This window comes from Sorex fumeus, unplaced genomic scaffold (genome assembly GCF_029834395.1).
Source record: "Sorex fumeus unplaced genomic scaffold, SorFum_2.1 ptg000026l, whole genome shotgun sequence".
In the NCBI taxonomy this organism is placed as follows: domain Eukaryota; kingdom Metazoa; phylum Chordata; class Mammalia; order Eulipotyphla; family Soricidae; genus Sorex; species Sorex fumeus.
This window is the reverse complement of record NW_026606083.1, coordinates 11,560,354-11,577,500: the sequence shown is the minus strand read 5'-3', so window position 1 is coordinate 11,577,500 and position 17,147 is coordinate 11,560,354. Positions and strand designations below refer to the sequence as shown.

The following is a 17,147-nucleotide window of genomic DNA, read 5'->3' as shown; positions in this document are numbered from 1 at the left end:
GGTTGGTATGGAGGAGACTCAGGTTTGAACCCGCTACTACTTGGTATCTTGAGCACGGAGCTGGGGGCACTCCTGAGCACAGAGCTGGGAGCACCCCCTGAGCACAGAGCTGGGAGTCACTTCCAAGCACCACTGGCTTTGACTCTAAACCTCCTACAGATAAGCAAAAACAAAGGGACCAGTTTCCCACCTGGAGCTCACATGCTGACCCTTCCCTGGGGGGCCTGGGGTCCGGGGGCTGCAGTCCCAGCAATGCTTCTGCCCACCCAGGCCATCTCCTGCCACTATGCCAGCGCTGACTGCCAGTACATCGACGTGAAGGGCACCACCCAGGAGAACATCGAGAAGGAGATCGTGGACATTGCGGATAAGATGCTGGGCCTTGAAGGGAAGCTCGACCTGAAGGTACACCTGGAGGGGGGACAAGGCCGACATGGGGGTCTCGGGAATCTCACCGCAGAGATTCACTGATCTCAGACCCGCTCCCGAGCCCTGCTGAGCCCCCATGGTTTCAGCGCTGGATCTCGGGGTCCCAGATAAGAGAGGAAGCTGGAGGAGGGGAGTAGGGTCAAAGGGCACCTTTGGGAGGAGGTGCAGGAGGGAACCGGGATGTGTCTAACTTAACGTCAGCCCGAAGGTCAAACCCCACGAACAAGCCCGACACGCCAGGGTTCCTGGGTGCCGAGCCAGGGAAGGGTGGGTAGGAGGAGCGAGAGGAGCACGGGGAGCGGGCAGTGCATCCTGCAGGTTAGAGACACACTCAGGGATTCCCTGAGACCCAGAACCATTGGGGAGCCCAGAGCAGCTGTGTCGGCCCGTTTCTGTGTCCAGGCGGGTCTGTACTGCAGCCTAGACGGACAGTGACCAGGGCTGGTGGCTTATTCGTAAATCGCGTTTAGCTCATGCCCTTTGGAGGATCTTTAGACAATGAATGGGTCAGTGAAGGCAGCGTCAGACGTAATCCCTTCCTTAGCCTCTGAGCCAGACCTGATGCTCTTCTGTTTGGGGGCCACAGCGCAGTGGTGCTCGGGGCTCAGTCCTGGTGGGGCTCTGGGGAGGCTATGGGGTACTTGGGGGTCAAACCCAGGTCACCGGCATGCAAGGCAAGCCCCTCCCTGCTGTACTGTGGCTCCACCCCTGCCCAGCCCCCATCTCTCCTTTGAACGTGGGACTCCCAGCCAGCATTGCCCTGTGGCGCCAGGGATCAAACTCAAGGCTGTGCACAGCTTTGGGCTGTGCGTCACCCGAGTCCCGCCCAAACACAGCCCAGCGACTGGCCTCGGGACCGCAGGGCACAGGGGACACAGCTCCAGTGCAGGGACGGTTTGAATGGCACCATCGCTGTCTCCCAGCCCTTTGCTCTTTGCTCAGAGGATAAACAAAAGGCCCCAGCATGCGCCTTGTGGGCGCTGGGCTGTGGGTCCCATCTGGCTTCACCGGAGTCACCCTGGTGACCCCAAGCACTGTAGCCTCGAAAACAGAGCCCCCCCAAAGAAGAACTAGGTTTAAAAGCTGGAATCGGGGGCTGGAACGATAACACAGCAGTAGGGCATTTGCTTGCAGGCAGCTGACCCGGGTTCGATCTTCAGCATCCCATATGGTCCCCTGAGCACCACCAGGACTAATTCCTGAGTGCAAAGCCAGGAGTAATTCCTGAGCATGGCCAGGTGTGACCCAAAAAGAAAATAATAATAATAATAATAATAATAATTAAAAGCTGAAATCATTTCATGAGAGCAAATGGGGGTTAGGCAGGGAATGCTGGCAGGTAAATCAGTCACGCCAGACCTGGTCTGCTGGACTCGTCCGGTCAGCAGGGAATAGGCACCCGGGAGCAGAGCCAGCGGGGGAAGGGCAGGATCTCGTGGCCAGCTGTGAGGAGAGCTTTGCGGACATTGGGACACAGTTCCGAAGTGGCTCTCTTGGGATCCTGGAGGACAGGTGCAGTGCCAGGCCTCCCAGCTGGGCTTCCTGCCTGCCTGCAGAGCCGAACTCCAGGCCTCCGCCCCCGCGGTCCACGCCGGGGGCCCCCCATTCCACACTGGAGTCCCAGGATAGGGTCTGTTCACCCTCGGGGAGGACAGGACAGGGCTTCTGCTCTCTATTCTGCAGTTGCCAGAGAGGTCAGCCTTCTAGTGAGGGAGCCAGGGGATGGCCACTGACTCACTCTGGCGTCATTTCCAGGATGTCTGGCAGTTCCGAGCACGGCTTGTGAAGGGAGAGAGGAACAACCTGTGAGAGAACCCTTCGCCGCTGCCCTTTCTGAGACCCCAAGGAAACGGGACTCTCTGAAGATGGTTTCCTCACGAGGCTGTGGGGATCGTGGCTGGTGCCTGCTAACACAATCAAAGTGTGGATGCTGGGTCCGTGGGCATGCGGGTGATTTTGCCGCTTAATTTACAGTGAGTTGCGCAGATGCAGAGATGGTGAGCTTGCAGTGTTACTAAGAGAACAGACTTAGGTCACCACTAATAAAGCCAATGGATGTCTAACTAAATGGTGTGCAGTTTCTTGCACTGGAGGGACTCTTGCTGGGTGAGAGTGAACACGTGATGCCACGTGGGCTGGTGCGCCCCTCCCACGGGAAACCCAGCCCCCGCATGGCAGGCCTGGGACAATGATCAGCACAAATACATCTAAGCCAGGGCCGGGAAGGGTGCTGTGCAGTAGATCTGGTGCTTGGATAGAGATGCCATGAGACGCCTCCGACGCAGGCAGAGTCTCTGTCCTGATGCTTTTTGCCGATGCAGACACAGACCTGCCCTCTGAAGCAAGTTCTTTCACTGAGCAAGATGTTATTTCTCATGTATTCATTAGTTGGAGGGACAGAGGCCTTGGGGATACACTCGGCTGTGCTCAGGGGTTATTCCTGGCCCTGTGCTCAGATATCAATCCTGGGAGGGCTCAGGGAACCATAGGGGGTGCCCAGGGTCGGACTCGGGTTGGCAGTATGCAAGGCAAGTGCCCTCCCCACTGTCCCTCCAGCACTATTTTTTTGTTTGTTCATTTTTGGGTCACACATGGTGATGTTCAGGGGTTCCTCCTAGCTCTGTGCCCAGGGATCACTCCTGGCAGTGCTTGTAGGACCATATGGGACGCTGGGGCTCAAACCCAGTTTGGCCGTGTACAAGGCAAGCGCTCTCCCCGCTGTCCCATTGCCCTGGCCCCTCCACTACTATTTTTAAAGTTTTAATGGAAATCACCTTGCCTATAGCATTGTGTAGGTTTATGGTTACATCAAATCCTGTATCTGTATAAGCTATATTCTTTTTGTTTCGGTTTTTGTTTGGTTGGTTTTTGGGCCACGTCCAGCAATGCTCAGGGGTTTCTCCTGACTCTGCACTCAGAAGTTACTCCCGGAAGTGCTCAGGGGACCCTGTGGGATATCAGGGATTGAACCCGGGTTGGTCGCAGCCATGGCTCCTGGGAGCTGGCCAGCAGAGAGACTAGCCCTAATTAGAAGGCTGGGTCTGTCTGGCCTCTGTTCTCCAGAGAGGCTGTAAGCAGAGTCCTTAATTGTATCATCACTCGGTCCTCGCTGGGTCCCAGCCCAGGGGGCCTGTGGGGGCTTGGGGTTGGTCCATATCTCCCTGTGCCTGGAGGACAATTGACCCCCAACTCCAAAGGGACGGGAGCACCGCAGGGGGTTACAGCTCCTGGCTTGGGGCTTTCTCCAGGCTCATCCTAAGCCCCCCTTCCGCAGGCTGCTTGCTGGAGGGCTGGGGAGACCGTTAGTACAGGGGTTAGGTGTCTGCCTTGCGTGCCATTGGACTTGACCATACCATCATGGCATCTGGGTTCCCAGGAGTGAACCTGGAGCATTGCTGAGAGTGGCCAAAAAAACCCTGAAAAAAAAATAATAAAAGGTCCAGGCTGACCTCTGAACCACTGAAAGTCTAAGTGAGCAGCTTTGAGGTCATAGCAGGACAACTCTGCATTTTGCAATCTGCTGGGGGTGAGGGCAGGCACACCCCAAAGTAAAGGGGCAAAATGCACAGCTCTAGGTTTTGATTAAAAGATAGTCAGCCCTGCTTATCATGATGTTCTTGTTTAAAAAATTGCCGATAATTCTTTAATAATAAATAATTGCATGCAGCCGACCCGAGTTCAAATCCTCCGTCCCTCTCAGAGAGCCCGGCAAGCTACTGAGAGTATCTCGCCCACCCGGTAGAGCCTGGCAAGCGCTCTGTGGCGTATTCTATATGCCAAAAACAATAACAAGTCTCACAATGGAGACGTTACTGGTGCCCGCTTGAGCAAATCGATGAACAACGGGAGGACAGTGCTACATATATAATTTTAGGGGGCCAGAGTGATAGCACAGCGGGTAGAGCATTTGCCTTGCATGCGGCCGACCCGGGTTCAATCCCTGGCATCCCATAAGGTCCCCCAAGCACCACCAGGAGTAATTCCTGAGTGCAGAGCCAGGAGTAACCCCTGAGCATCGCTGGATGTGACCCAAAAAGAAAAAAAATTGGGGCTGGAGAGATAGCACAGCAGGTAGGGCATATTTGTCTTGCACACGGCCGACCCGGGTTCGATTCCCAGCATCCCATATGGTCCCCTGAGCACTGCCAGGGGTGATTCCTGAGTGCAGAGCCAGGAGTGGCCCCTGTGCGTCGCCGGGTGTGACCCAAAAAGCAAAATAAATAAATAAATAATTTAAGAAGTTGTGAAAGGATTCTTGTAATTTCTAGATGCTGGAGAACAGGTAACATCAATAATGACCGGTCACAAACGCTTTTCTGGTTCTGGTGGCTCCCATCTCTTTGCTTTCCACCAAATACCAAGAAGCTCTAAGGAACCTATTCACGGAGAGGTCCTGGCAAATAGCATACGGTGATCCATCACTGGCTTTTGGTGTATAATTCAGAAAACTTTCAAAGAATCGAGTGAGTGAGGTTGCTCTAATGAGATTCTGCCTCATCTTATTTACAAGGGGACGTTTCATTAGCTCTTCTATCTATGAAAGTCATAAAGTAGAAGAATATGTCGCTGAAGCCCATCCCAGACTAACGAGTGATAGGTCCTGTGTACCTGGAGTCTAATCTGCAAACAATGACAGTTCAGGAAGAAATGTTTCACGGTTATTTAAAACCTTTTATTTTTTTACCTTTGAGTAATAATGATTAGGTTGGGCTGTTATGGGCTAACATTCATTGCAATGACAGCTCAGAAGAAAGCAGATCGGACACAGTTAGAAATGTGGGCTGAGAAAAATCACTGGTTGGTTGGTTAGTTTGTGGGCCACACCCAGCGATGCTCAGGGCTTACTCCTGGCTCTGCACTCAGGAATCACTCCTGATGGTGTTTGGGAGACCCTCTGGGATATGGGGGATTCAACCCAGGTCAGCTGTGCAAGGCAAACGCCCTCCCTGCCATACTATTGCTCTGGCCTCCTGAGTGAGTGACTTTTGAGCTTAAAGATGTTAACAAGGAAAATATTTTATGAAGGGGAAATATTTTGTGAAGAAAAAGCATAAAAACCGGCCTGGGGACCTTGGCATTTACGAGCCCATTGCTATGGACTAGAAATGCCTTCAAACAAAGAAGAAACTAAGTTTTCTATAATTATAAAGAGTCTATTTTCTCTCTTCCTTTCTCTCGCTAATGATCATCCACTAGATGGCTATTAAATCACTATTCTATTTGGAGTCCACTGGGTAGAACTGAGATAATCTAGGGGCCGGAGAGAGAGCACAGCAGATCAGGCGCTGGCCTTGCCTGTGGCCTGCCTGAGTGAGCTTCCCGGCACCCCCCACAGTCCCCTAAGGCCCCCCGCACGTGGCTTCTGAGCGCAGACAGCCAGGACAGTCCTGCTGAGCACAGAGCTAGGCCCTAAGGACCACCAGGTGCGACCCACCACCAATATTAACCCCTACAACGTGTTTAAAATTACCTGTGATTATTTAAATTTATTCTACTTAAGGCACGTAAAGCAAATCAGTTTTCCAAAACCTTTTAGGGGAGACTGTGATTGACTTTGCGTTTAGAGAACACTCCATTCAACTACTCCACAAACAACTGTTTTCTTTACAAACGAACCTAAACTTGGGCTGGAGCAGTAGGAGAGCAGGGAGGGCGTTTGCTTTGCAGCCAGCCAACCCAGGGTCAACCCCCAGCACTGCACAGGGTCCCCCGAGCACCTCCAGGAGTGATCCCTGAACACAGAGCCAGGAGTAAACGCTGGGCATTGCTGGGTGTGATTCTCTCCCATTCTCTCCCCCCGCCCCCCCCCCAAAAAAAAGGCCTCAGCTAATTTCACAGGATTGAAATCATACTAATTGATAAGTATATTCTCTAACCACAAAGTGCAGCAAAGAAAAAACAGATCTGGAAAAGTCCCCGACCATTTGGAAACTAAAGCACATATTTTTCTTTTCTTTTTATTATTATTTTTGTTGTTTTTTTTTTTGCTTTTTGGGGTGATACCAGGCAATACTCAGAGGTTCCTCCTGGCTCTGCACTCAGGAGTTACTTCTGGTGGTGCTCAGGGGATCCTATGGGATGCTGGGGATCGAACCCGGGTCGGCCACCTGCAAGGCAAACACCCTCCCCGCTGTGCTATTGCTCCAGCCCCAAGGAAATATTTTTCAATAACCCCCAAGTCAAAGAAATGACGCAGAGAATCACAGATCGGTTAGGAAGGTGTCACGCTCAGAAGTGTGGGTGAGCTGAGAAGGGCCCCTCTGCCGGCCTTGTTTCTGGAAGGGGTGACACACATGCGGGCGAGCCTGCTTCACGGCGCAGTCGACCCCCCTCCACTCTCAGCCCCTTCCCCACTGCCAGCCACCTGCTGGAACATTCCATCCCACCCCTGCCGTTCACTCCCCAGCTGTTTCCAGAGCCTCAGAGGTCAGTGATGCTGCCCAGCTGGCCAGTGGCTGCCTGTCTGGCTGCTCCTGCCCTCCTCCCTGGGCACGCGGCCAACTCAGGCGATAAGGTCATCTGCTCAGGCCTGGGGACACCTCGTTCCCGGCTGAGTCACCCTGCCACCCTGAGCTGCGCAAGCCACATTCCCTGCTTGCACATGACCCACCTTGCTTAATCCTCAGGGTTCTCTTCTTCGTGGAAGGAAAACCACCACGGTGAGTTTCCCATATGTAAGAAATTGGACCGAGTGATCGGAAAGAGCACAGTGGGTGAGGCGCCTCACTAGTGTGCGGATGACCCAGCACCCCATTTGGTTTCCCAAGCGCTGCCAGGAGTGAGCCTTGAGCACAGAGTCAGGAGTGACCTGAGCACAGAGCCGGGAGTGACCCTGAGCACAGAGCCGGGACTGAGCTCTGAGCACAGAGCTGGGAATGACCCTGAGCACAGAGCCGGGAGTGAGTCCTGAGCACAGAGCCAGGACTCAATCCTGAGCACAGAGCTGGGAGTGACCCTGAGCACAGAGCCGGGAGTGAGCTCTGAGCACAGAGCCAGGAGTGAGCTCTGAGCACAGAGCCAGGAGTGAGCTCTGAGCACAGAGCCGGGAGTGACCCTGAGCACAGAGCCGGGAGTGACCCTGAGCACTGCCTGGTGAGACCCCTGACACCAACAGCACGGTGTTCGCTCTTACTGCCTCCTTGCTCAGCCCACACCATCCTGTGTCTGCCAACACTTCTGGCCTCGCCTCTGGCCGTCCCCACTGCCGGGGCAATGACATCTGCCAACGCCTCTGGCCTCGCCTCCGGCTGCCTCACTTACCAGGGCTATGACAGGGCTGCACACCGAGGGTGGCCCTCCTGGCTGGGCTCTGGGGAGACCACATGTGGCCGGTGGGGCCGGCGGCGTCTCCTTGGCATGGCGGGGACCTCTGGCGAGCGCCGGGAGAGATCAAGTCTTCCACAGGAAGCAGGAAGCAGGGATGTCTTCGGAAACCACGGCCTGACTCACCCGCTGTATGAGCACCATCACTCCAGGGGCCCTCAGCTAATTGGAACTTTCCCTGGCTCCACGGTTATAAACAAGCCCTATTTTTATTTATTTATTTGTTTATATTGAATCACCGTGAGATACAGCTACAAAGCTTTCATGTTTGAGTTTCAGTTGTACAATGATCGAACACCCATCCCTCCACCAGCGCACATACTCTACCACCGATGTCTCCAGTATATCCCACCCCCCACCCCATCCCACCCTCCCCCTGCCTCTATGGCAGACAATTTCCCCCAAACTCTCTCTTTAGTTTGGGGTACTATGGTTTGCAATACTGATACTGAGAGGCTATCACATTTGGTCCTTTATCTACTTTCCCACACATCTCCCATCCCGAACCATCCTCCAACCATCATTGACTTAGTGATCCCTTCTCTAGTCCAGCTGCCTTCTCCCCCAGCTCATGAGGCAGGCTTCCAACTATGGGGCAATATTCCTGACCCTTGTGTCCTTGGGTTTCAGTCTCATATTATGTTATTTCATATTCCAAAAATGAGTGCAGTCCTTCTATATCTGGCCCTCTCTTTCTGACGCATTTCACTTAGCATGATACTCTCCATGACCATCTACTTATAAGCAAACTTCATGACTTCATCTTTCCTAACAGATGTATAGTATTACATTGTGTAGATGCACCAAAGTTTCTTTAACCAGTCGTTGAACATTCCTATTTTTGGGGGGAGGCCACACCCAGCCACACCCAGCGATGCTCCTGGCTCTGCACTCAGGGATCCCTCCTTAGTAGGGTTCAGGAGACTGTGTGGGATGCCAGGTCAGGTGCATGCAAGGCAAACTCCCTCCCCGCTGTGCTATTACTCCAGTCCCTGGCGAGGGCCCCTTTGGAACAAGCCTTGACTTCCCCTATCACGGGGGGATTGTGGGAGGGCTAGGGGATCAGGAACACCATGAAAAATGAAGCGAAAGGCAGGAACCTCAGCTCTTACTCAGGGTCAGTGTTGGCCGCGGGCAGCTATGCTCTCTCAGGAAACTACCTCCTGGAGCCTGGCCCTGCCTGCACTCTGGGCCCTCGAGAGAGACCGAGTCAGACCCGCATCCGGGTCCCAAGGGTCCCAGAGTCACAGAAGCAAGAAGGCCTCTACTCACGAGGAGGCCTGGGGAGGAGCGGGAGCATGGCGCGGAGGGGGAGGGCGCTGGCCTTGCAGGTGGTCAACCCAGATTCCATCCCTGGCACCCCTCAGGTGCTGCCCGGAGCCAGCCCTCCCAGCTTGGAGCAGGAGTAAGTCCTGAGCACTGCTGGGTGGGGCATATAGCAAAACCAGAAAAAAACAAGGGGGATGGAGATAGAACTTGGGGACTGGGGGCAGGGGGAGGGGCAGTAGAGCCAGGCCAGAGAGATAGCACAGCGGGTAGGGCGTTTGTCTTGCATGCGGCCGACCTGGTTCAATCCCCGGCATCCCACGTGGTCCTATGAACACCGCAGGAGTAATTTCTGAGCGCATGAGCCAGGAGTAAGCCCTGTGCATTGCTGGGTGAGACCCAAAAGACAAACAACAAAATCATTTTCTCTCCTTCCTGGGCGGTGCTTCTGTGTCCCTCTAAGAGAGCTGGCTTCACTGGGGAGCTTTTCCTGCTCTGAATCCCCTTGAATCCCCTGTCTGTACCCCACAGGATCCCAGAATTCCAGTAGGCTGTTGGACTTCGCTTGACCATGAGCGTCATGTGGGGAGTGTGTGTGTGTGTGTGTGTGTGTGTGTGTGTGTGTGTGTGTGTGTGTGCAGAGCTTGAGTTTTCTCCATGTGGGCATGTGGGGGGTCCCACGGGTCAACACACCAGCGCTGCTTGAATCGGGGCCTCCGGCTTTGGGTTCCAGCTCGGCTGGGCCCAGGGACAGGACAGGAGTTGGCGCTTCCCTGAGGAAGAAGCCTGGAGGTCTGTGGACCCTGCCCCCTGCCCCCTATGGCCTGTCCCCTGCCCCCTGCCCCCTGCGCCCTGCTCTGCCCGGCTCCCGGTTGTTCCCTGTTCCCTGCTCCCAGCTGCGCATTCCAGGGCGCCTCCTTGGGCGCGGACCTTGGAAACTTCAAAACTGTCCCAGCCTGGGCTCAGGGAGGTTTGCAAGGTGCCAAAACCAGCTCCAGGGCAGCAGCCAATGGAAGCCGGGAGCCCTCCCCCGCAGCCCCCCGCTGCTCACAACACTGCAGCTCCTCAGGCCTGGCACAGAAGTCACGACCAGTGGCCGGGGTGCTGTGCCCCTGCGCCCGTCCGCTCCCGACATGGCCTGTGGGCAAGTGCTCCTGTTCGCCGGCCTCTCGGCCCTGGGGCTCCTGGCCTGTGAGTAAGGGGGGTTCAGGGTGGACGGGGATCCAGGATGAACGGGGTCTAGGTGGATGGGAGGGCCCAGGGTGGACAGGGGTCCAGGGTGGAGGGGATCCAGGATGAATGTGGTGTCCAGGGTGGATGGGGGTTCGGGATGGATGGGGGTTCATTAGGTACCTGAGCAGCCCCTCCCCCCTACTGAGCTGTGGGGGTAGGGGGACACGCACTCGACCCCCAGGGAACAGTGCTGCTGGTCTCCTCGACAGAGGGACCCGGGACCCCCAATGGGCCACTGAATCCTAGAGCCGGGGAGGCCACCTGGGCGGAGGTCCCCTGGGTGCTGCCTCACTCAGGCTCTGTCCCACAGTGCTGCAGGGGGGTACTGGGGCCTCGGTGGGAACCGGGCAGGCGGGACCCCAGGAGGCGCAGGAAGGTGAGTGATGAGGCGTCCTGGGGGACCCTGGGTGACTTGTGATGGGGGTCTGGGGGTCGTGCTGGGGGTCTGGGGGGGCTGAGCTGGGGAGCTTGGGGGGCTGTGCTGGGGTCTGGGGTCTGTGCTGGAGCCTGGGGTCTAGCTGAGGGTCTGGGGTCTGTGCTGGGGTCTGGGGCCTGTGCTGGGAGTCTGGGGGCTGTGCTGGGGGGCTGAGGGCTGTGCTGGAGGTCGGGGGGCTGTGCTGGTGTCTCGGGGCTGAGCTGGGGGGCTTTGGGGGCTATGCTGGGGTCTGGGGTTATGCTGGGGTCTGGGGTCTGAGCTGGGGTCTGGGGGCTGAGCTGGGGGTCGGAGGACTGGGCTGGGGGCTTGGGGGCTATCCTGGGCTGACTCGCCTCTCCTGTCCCAGACACTGGGCAGATTTTCATGCAGGAATCAGATGCCTCAAATTTCCTCAATAAACGAAGCAGGCGGTCCCCCAAGTCCCCAGATGAGGCCTACGGTGAGACAGGGCGGGGACCTGCCCCTCCTCCTCCCTCTCCCCTTGCCCCCTTCTCCCCCTGCAGCCTTGGGGATTCGCCCTTCCTGCCCACGGCTAAGCCTGTATCCGCATCCCTCCCCCCTACCCTGCCCCTGCCCCGCTGCAGTCCCAAGAGAGGCCTCTGGGTTCTCCCAGCACCCGCTCTGCCGTGTCTCGCGCCATGGGAACTCTAGAACTCCCTTGGGTCAGGTCTCGGGGCGGGGGGGCTCCCTGCGCCCCGAGTCTGGAGACATATGAGGCACATCCAAGTGCTTCCGCTTGGCCCTCCCACCGTGTCCTCCCATCGCTGGGTGGCTGGACACGTTCTCCGAGCCCACTGGACAGTGGGTCCAGCCAGACTCGTCCTGCGCCTGGGCGTTTGCGCCCCTCAGAGCTGGGCGCCGTCAGCCCCTCCAGAGCCCACAGGGTGGCAGGCGGGGAATGTGGGTCCCCATCCGGCTGGGACACCGCGACCGAGAAGGAACCCCCAAAAAAACATCGTGAACAAACCGCTCCAACCGCACTGGGGAGGCCCCCACCCCACTCTTGGGCACCGAACGTAAGGAGGTGGGGACCAGTGGAGGAGCCAAATCTCACCCCCCAAGTCCCATTTCCTGTCCCTCCTGGTGTGCGAGTGCCCTCCTCTCTGCGAGTGTGAGGTTACAGACCCCCAAACGCACACACCAGGGGCTCCAGGCCCTCTGGCGAGAGCACGAGCTTCCCTTTGCTTTGGGCCTTCCTGGATTCTGCTAAATTCTTCTGCTCCTGCTAAATTCCTTCTGGGCCCCTCAGAGACAGAGATGTGGGGGGAGGAGAGAGGCCTCTGGGGAAGGGGCAGGGGAGCGGGGACAGTCTGGGGCCCCGACGGTGCCCAAGCCCACCTGCTGTCCCCCGTCTCCTGTGCTGCCTGGGGCAGGCTAGTGACACACTGTCAGCTGCAGGCGGGCAGCCGAGGTCCGGCGTGTGGGCAGAGAGGGCAGGATGTGGCCAGAGAGGGTCCCTGGGCGAAGCACACGTCCTGTGTCCACACCACAGGGGCCCAGCACGGCCAGCTCCAGCAGGTGTGTCCCTAGGGGGACAAAGGGAGCATAGAATGGCCCCTGCCCAGGGGCTGCTCCCAGCACTACTGACCCCAGGGCTGGTCTGTGCCCCCACAAAGCACAGGTCGTCTATTCTGGGAGGGGGACATGCTTCCTTGGGATCAGAACACCCCCACCCCAGGGTCTCACTGGGTTCCCAGAGGGTCCCCCAGCAGGTGCTGGGGTGTGAGTCCCACCCAGCTCGGCCCTGTCCTGCCGTGGGACGCTGGGGGGGGGGGGGTCGGCCCCTCTCTGGGCTGGGAAATGTGCAGCTGGGTGGCGGGGTGGGGGTGGGGAAACGGGTGGGCCTGCGGGTGGGCTCCCGGGGGCACAAGCACAGAGCGGGACTCCCCCCCACTGACCATGCTGGGGTGTGCGTGGACAAAGGCCTCCTCAGCTGCCCCCTCTCCTCTGGCTCGGGGAGTGGGGGACAGTGCCTGCCCCTCCTTGAGGGCAGGAGGAGGCAGAGGGAGGACTGCATGCTTTGCCAACGCGCAGGGGCTGCCATGTGTGTCTCCAGTCTTGAGATCCCCAAGCAGTTGGGGCCGCCCCTACCAGAGCTGGGCCTGGCCTGTGGGGAAATTGGGGCGGGGTGCAGAGCACAGCGGGGAGGGCGCTTGCTTTGCACACGGCACACCCGGGTTCAATCTCTGGGCCCCCCTAGGGTCCCCAGGGCACCACCAAGAGTGATCCCTGAGCACAGAGCCCGGGGTGAGTGCTGAGCACGGCCAATCAGGGAAGGTGGGGGCCACCCCTGGTGGTGCGCAGGGCCTGGCTCTGTGCTCAGGGCTCACTCGGAGAATCGCAGTGTCAGGGATGGAATTGGGGTCAGCGCCTGACCCCGGACCATCTCCCTGGCCTCTTCCTGTCGCCTTCCTGGGTGGCCCGTGTGTGGAGAACCAACGGCTTCGTCTTCTGGGGTCTCTGTCTTGGCACATGATGCGGTCGAGCTCGAGATTCTTGAGGCTTCCGGGTCAGTGTCAGGAGTGCCGGGGATGCTCCCGCCCCTGCCCACCCAGATGAGGCCAGTCGGGCCAGTCATTGGGGTGGGGGGCGGCCCTGACCGTGAGCCCCTCTCCCTGGCACGACTGGCCACTTCCCTCCCACAGCGGAGACCAGGCAGAAGCTGCGGGCGGAAGAGCTGCGGAGGGAGGACCTGGAGGAGCAGCGGAGCGAGCAGGAGCACTACGCGGAGGAGCAGAGAGACGGTGAGCGGGGCGCGTCTGGGCTCTGCACACAGGGGCGAACCTGAACCCGAGCCACTGTATGCATGGCAGATGCCCACCCCCTCTGCTGTCTCTCTGGGCCTGGGCTGCAGCTCCCAACCCCAGGCGACTCTGGCTGGGTGACTGCTAAGGGTCCTCACCTGTCAGTAAACTACAGGAGGAAATCAGGGACTGGGGAGCTGGGGATGCCCCTCCCTCCCTCCTTCCCTTGCCCTTCCTTCCTCCTTCCTTCCTTCCTTCCTTCCTTCCTTCCTTCCTTCCTTCCCTTCCTTCCTTCCTTCCTTCCTTCCTTCCTTCCTTCCTCCCTCCCTCCCTCCCTCCCTCCCTCCCTTCCTTCCTTCCTTCCTTCCTTCCTCCATCCCTCCCTCCCTTCCTTCCTTCCTTCCTTCCTTCCTTCCTTCCTTCCTTCCTTCCCTTCCTTCCTTCCTTCCTTCCTTCCTTCCTTCCTTCCTTCCTCCCTCCTTCCCTCCCTCCCTCCCTCCCTTCCTTCCTTCCTTCCTTCCTCCATCCCTCCCTCCCTTCCTTCCTTCCTTCCTTCCTTCCTTCCTTCCTTCCTTCCTTCCTTCCTCCATCCCTCCCTTCCTTCCTTCCTTCCCTTCCTTCCTTCCTTCCTTCCTCCCTCCCTCCCTCCCTCCCTCTCTCCCTCCCTCCTCCCTCCCTCCTCTCAGCTTCGGCTGCCCTGGAGGAGATGGTTGGCACCTCTCACCACTACCTGCCAGCCTGGGGCTTGCCCGCTGTGGTGCGTTTGGGTGGGGTCGGAGCTCTCTGGGTGAAGAGGGTGTGGGTGCCTTGCTGATGGCTGGAACCCCTGCCCCTACCCGTCTGAGTCGTGGGCAGGTGCTAGCAGTGGATCTGCCGAGTCCAACTTTCCTGGCTTCGTCCCAGGAATGCGGTGGCCGCCCGGCTGTCCGGGAGAACAGACTCGGCTGGTGGACAGCCCGAGGGAAAGCGTCTCGGAACAGAGGGAGCCACCAGAATCTGTTCTTAGTTTGTTTTTCTTGCTTTGGGGCAGGGCGCCTTCCCGCAGTGCCAGGAGGCCCCAGGCCAGCGGGGCGGCAGCTCAGTGTAAGACTGGGGTGCTGCTGGGCCCTGGGGTGCCAGGGACCTCCAGGTTCCTCCCAGGGGTTCTTAGAGCTGCACCCAGCTCTGCTCAGGTGCCTGTGCCCAGGTCCGAGCAGGGCTGCTGTGTGAGAAGCAGCAGAGCTTGTGCCCTAACCACTGAGCAGCCCCACAGTGATTACTTTTCACTCCAGATGTTACTAAGAAGATTTCATTTTGAACAATTAAGAATATTTCTGGTCTAGGGGCTGGAGAGATAGCACAGCGGGTAGGGCATTTGCCTTGCATGCGGCCGACCCGGGTTCGATTCCCAGAATCCCATAGGGTCCCCCGAGCACAGCCAAGAGTAATTCCTGAGTGCAGAGCCAGGAGTAAGGCCTGAGCATCGCCGGGTGTGACCCAAAAAAGCAAAAAAAAAAAAAAATTTCTGGTTTTGGGGGGTGGGTAGGAGAGGGAATCTGGGAACATTCACGGCAGGAAGCTGACAGTGGTGGAGGACGTGGTGATGGAACATTGTCACAGATAATTTCGTGATCTGTGGCGCTTTAATAAAATGAACATTTGAAAAAGAAAAAAGAAAGTTCAGGTCTAGGGGCTGGAGCGATAGGACCGCAGGGAGGGCACTTGCCATGTACCTGGCCAACCCAGGTTCAATCCTCTGCACCCTACATGAGCACAGAGCCAGGAGTCAAATCTGAGCACTGCCGGGTGTGGCCCCAAAACAAGAATAACAAACCAGTTCAGGTCCCAGTCCCTGCCCGGGAGAAATCGGGCAGAGTCGAGGACAGTCCTGAGGACAGGGCTGACCCCAGGCCCAGCCAAGGGCAGGACGCGGTTCAACAGGGGATGAGAGAGGCTCAAGCATTTGCTTCGGGTTCAACACTGGGGGCTAAGCTAAGGCTCAGGAACCCCAGGCGCAGGAAGTGAGGGTCCTAGCGTCCCTGATGAAGCCCCTGCTTGTGGCAACAGATGGTCGCCGGCAGGGAGATCTCGGGGATTAAGTGCCAGTAAGGCGAGTTCCGAGGAGACTCCAAGGGCAGTGCCACCACCCGGGATGAGGGGCTCCCAGCTCCCACCCCAGTCGCCAGCTCTGCCTGGATCCCCAAAGAACCGGCTCTGTTAAGGGTCTCATCTCTTGGGTCCCCAGGAGGCTGAGGCCGTGGGGGCACCTGAAGCTGGGACAGGGGCTCAGCTGTGGCCGAGGGCGCAGGGCTGAGCAGGGCAGGGTGGGATGTTATCCTGGTCCCTGCCTCTACCTGGGGCCTCCCACACTCTAACTCTTTCCAGAAAAACTTGACCCAGTGCTTTAAAAGGAAGTGGGGGGGGGGTTTAAAGTACTTTAGCATAAAATTGGCCCTCAAAACTCTTTATTTTTCCCTTTCTGTGTGTGTGTGTGGGGGGGGGGGGGAACAACATACCCTGCAGTGTTCAGAGGTTACTCCTGGCTCTGCACTCAGGGATCACTCCTGGCAGTGCTCAGGGACCCCATGTGGTGCTGGGGATTGAACTGGGGTCGGCTGCGTGCAAGGCCAGCATCCTCCCAGCTGTGCTATCTCTCAAACCCGAGACGACTTCTTGTTTCCTGGTTTAGTTGCCTGTGTCTCTTGCTCATGATGTTGAATTCTTTGGGGCTTTGTTAATTTGTTTGGGGGCCATACTTGGTGGTGCTCAGGGCTGACTCCTGGCACTGTGCTCAGGGATCATTCCTGGCGGTCCCAGAGGACCCTCCAGGATGCCGGGGATGGAACTGGGGTTGTCCAGGTGCAAGACCAGTGCCCTCCCCGCCGTGTCTCGCTCCTGTCCGTGGGGAAAGGCTTTGGTCTGTCCTGGTGCCCATTTCTGGGCCTCAGCCGTGCCCATGAGCTGGGTCACTGCAGGTCCTGGGCAGCGGGTGTGTTGGGTGGGAGGAAGGACGGGAGGGAGCCCCGGCTCTGGCTCTCCTCCTGCCAGGGGGCACATGGAGGCAGGGGCTCAGGAGGGAGACTCCCACTGACCGCGCCTCCTGTCTCCCCCAGAGCAGGAAGAGAGGAGCCGCGAGGCCATCGAGCAGTGGCGCCAGTGGCACTACGATGGGCTGTCCCCGCCATATCTCTACAACCGCCACCACATCTGAGCTCTCCTGATGCCCGCCTGCGCCCGCCGCGGGGGCCCCTGGCGGGAAACGCTCGTCTCTCGAGCTCAGGCTGTGCACCCCTGCCCGAGCTGCTTTGCCGCTGGTTCTGGGGGCGAGCAGATGTGTGTCCCGTGCTTTGCTGCTGTCGTGTCCCTGCCAGGAGACACAAGGGCCCATTGGCACCGCGCCTGCAAATAAACACGTCCACGCAAGATCACCGGCTCTTGTCACGTGCTCCTCGGAGGGGGCCGCGTCGCCTCGGAGGCCAGTTCAGCTGGTCTGTTGTCGTGCTGCTGAAGAAGCATGGCCCTTTCCGGGTCCAGGGTTTGAGTGGGGTGTGGGTGGGCTCCCTGTCTCCGTGGTTCTGAAGGTCCATCAGTGATTTCTGCATGGATCTCAGCCCACAGTGCTCCGGGACAGGCATAAGCGTCCTCACCCACTTCTTTCTGTTTTTCGTTTTTGTGTCACAGGTAGCAATGCTCAGGGCTTCCTCCGGCTCTGCACTCAGGGATCACTCCTGGCGGTG

The 17,147-nt window shown here is 58.0% G+C and overlaps 2 protein-coding genes across 4 annotated transcripts in view; both read left to right on the top strand.

Annotated features, from left to right (window-relative positions):
• Positions 1-2,497, top strand: part of PHYH (phytanoyl-CoA 2-hydroxylase) — a 13,652-nt gene extending 11,155 nt beyond the window's left edge. Inside the window, exons 8-9 of the mRNA XM_056114512.1 lie at positions 271-405; positions 2,185-2,497. Of these exons, the coding sequence (XP_055970487.1) occupies positions 271-405; positions 2,185-2,238 (189 nt within the window). The 3' untranslated portion in view covers positions 2,239-2,497. The remainder of the gene's footprint in view (positions 1-270; positions 406-2,184) is intronic.
• A 4,481-nt stretch (positions 2,498-6,978) lies between these two features.
• UCMA (upper zone of growth plate and cartilage matrix associated) lies at positions 6,979-16,820 on the top strand. Of its 3 annotated transcripts, XM_056114515.1 has the most exons (7): positions 6,979-7,088; positions 9,550-9,810; positions 9,928-10,209; positions 10,562-10,627; positions 11,034-11,126; positions 13,333-13,431; positions 16,524-16,820. In XM_056114515.1, the coding sequence occupies exons 2-7, from the start codon at positions 9,684-9,686 to the stop codon at positions 16,619-16,621; spliced, it is 765 nt and encodes a 254-aa protein (XP_055970490.1). In that variant the 5' UTR covers positions 6,979-7,088; positions 9,550-9,683; the 3' UTR covers positions 16,622-16,820. The 3 variants fall into 3 exon arrangements, with proteins under 3 accessions (XP_055970490.1, XP_055970489.1, XP_055970491.1); XM_056114514.1 differs by having other exon boundaries at positions 9,550-10,209; XM_056114516.1 differs by lacking the exon at positions 9,550-9,810 and having other exon boundaries at positions 6,996-7,088; positions 9,915-10,209.
• Positions 16,821-17,147: the final 327 nt, after the last annotated feature.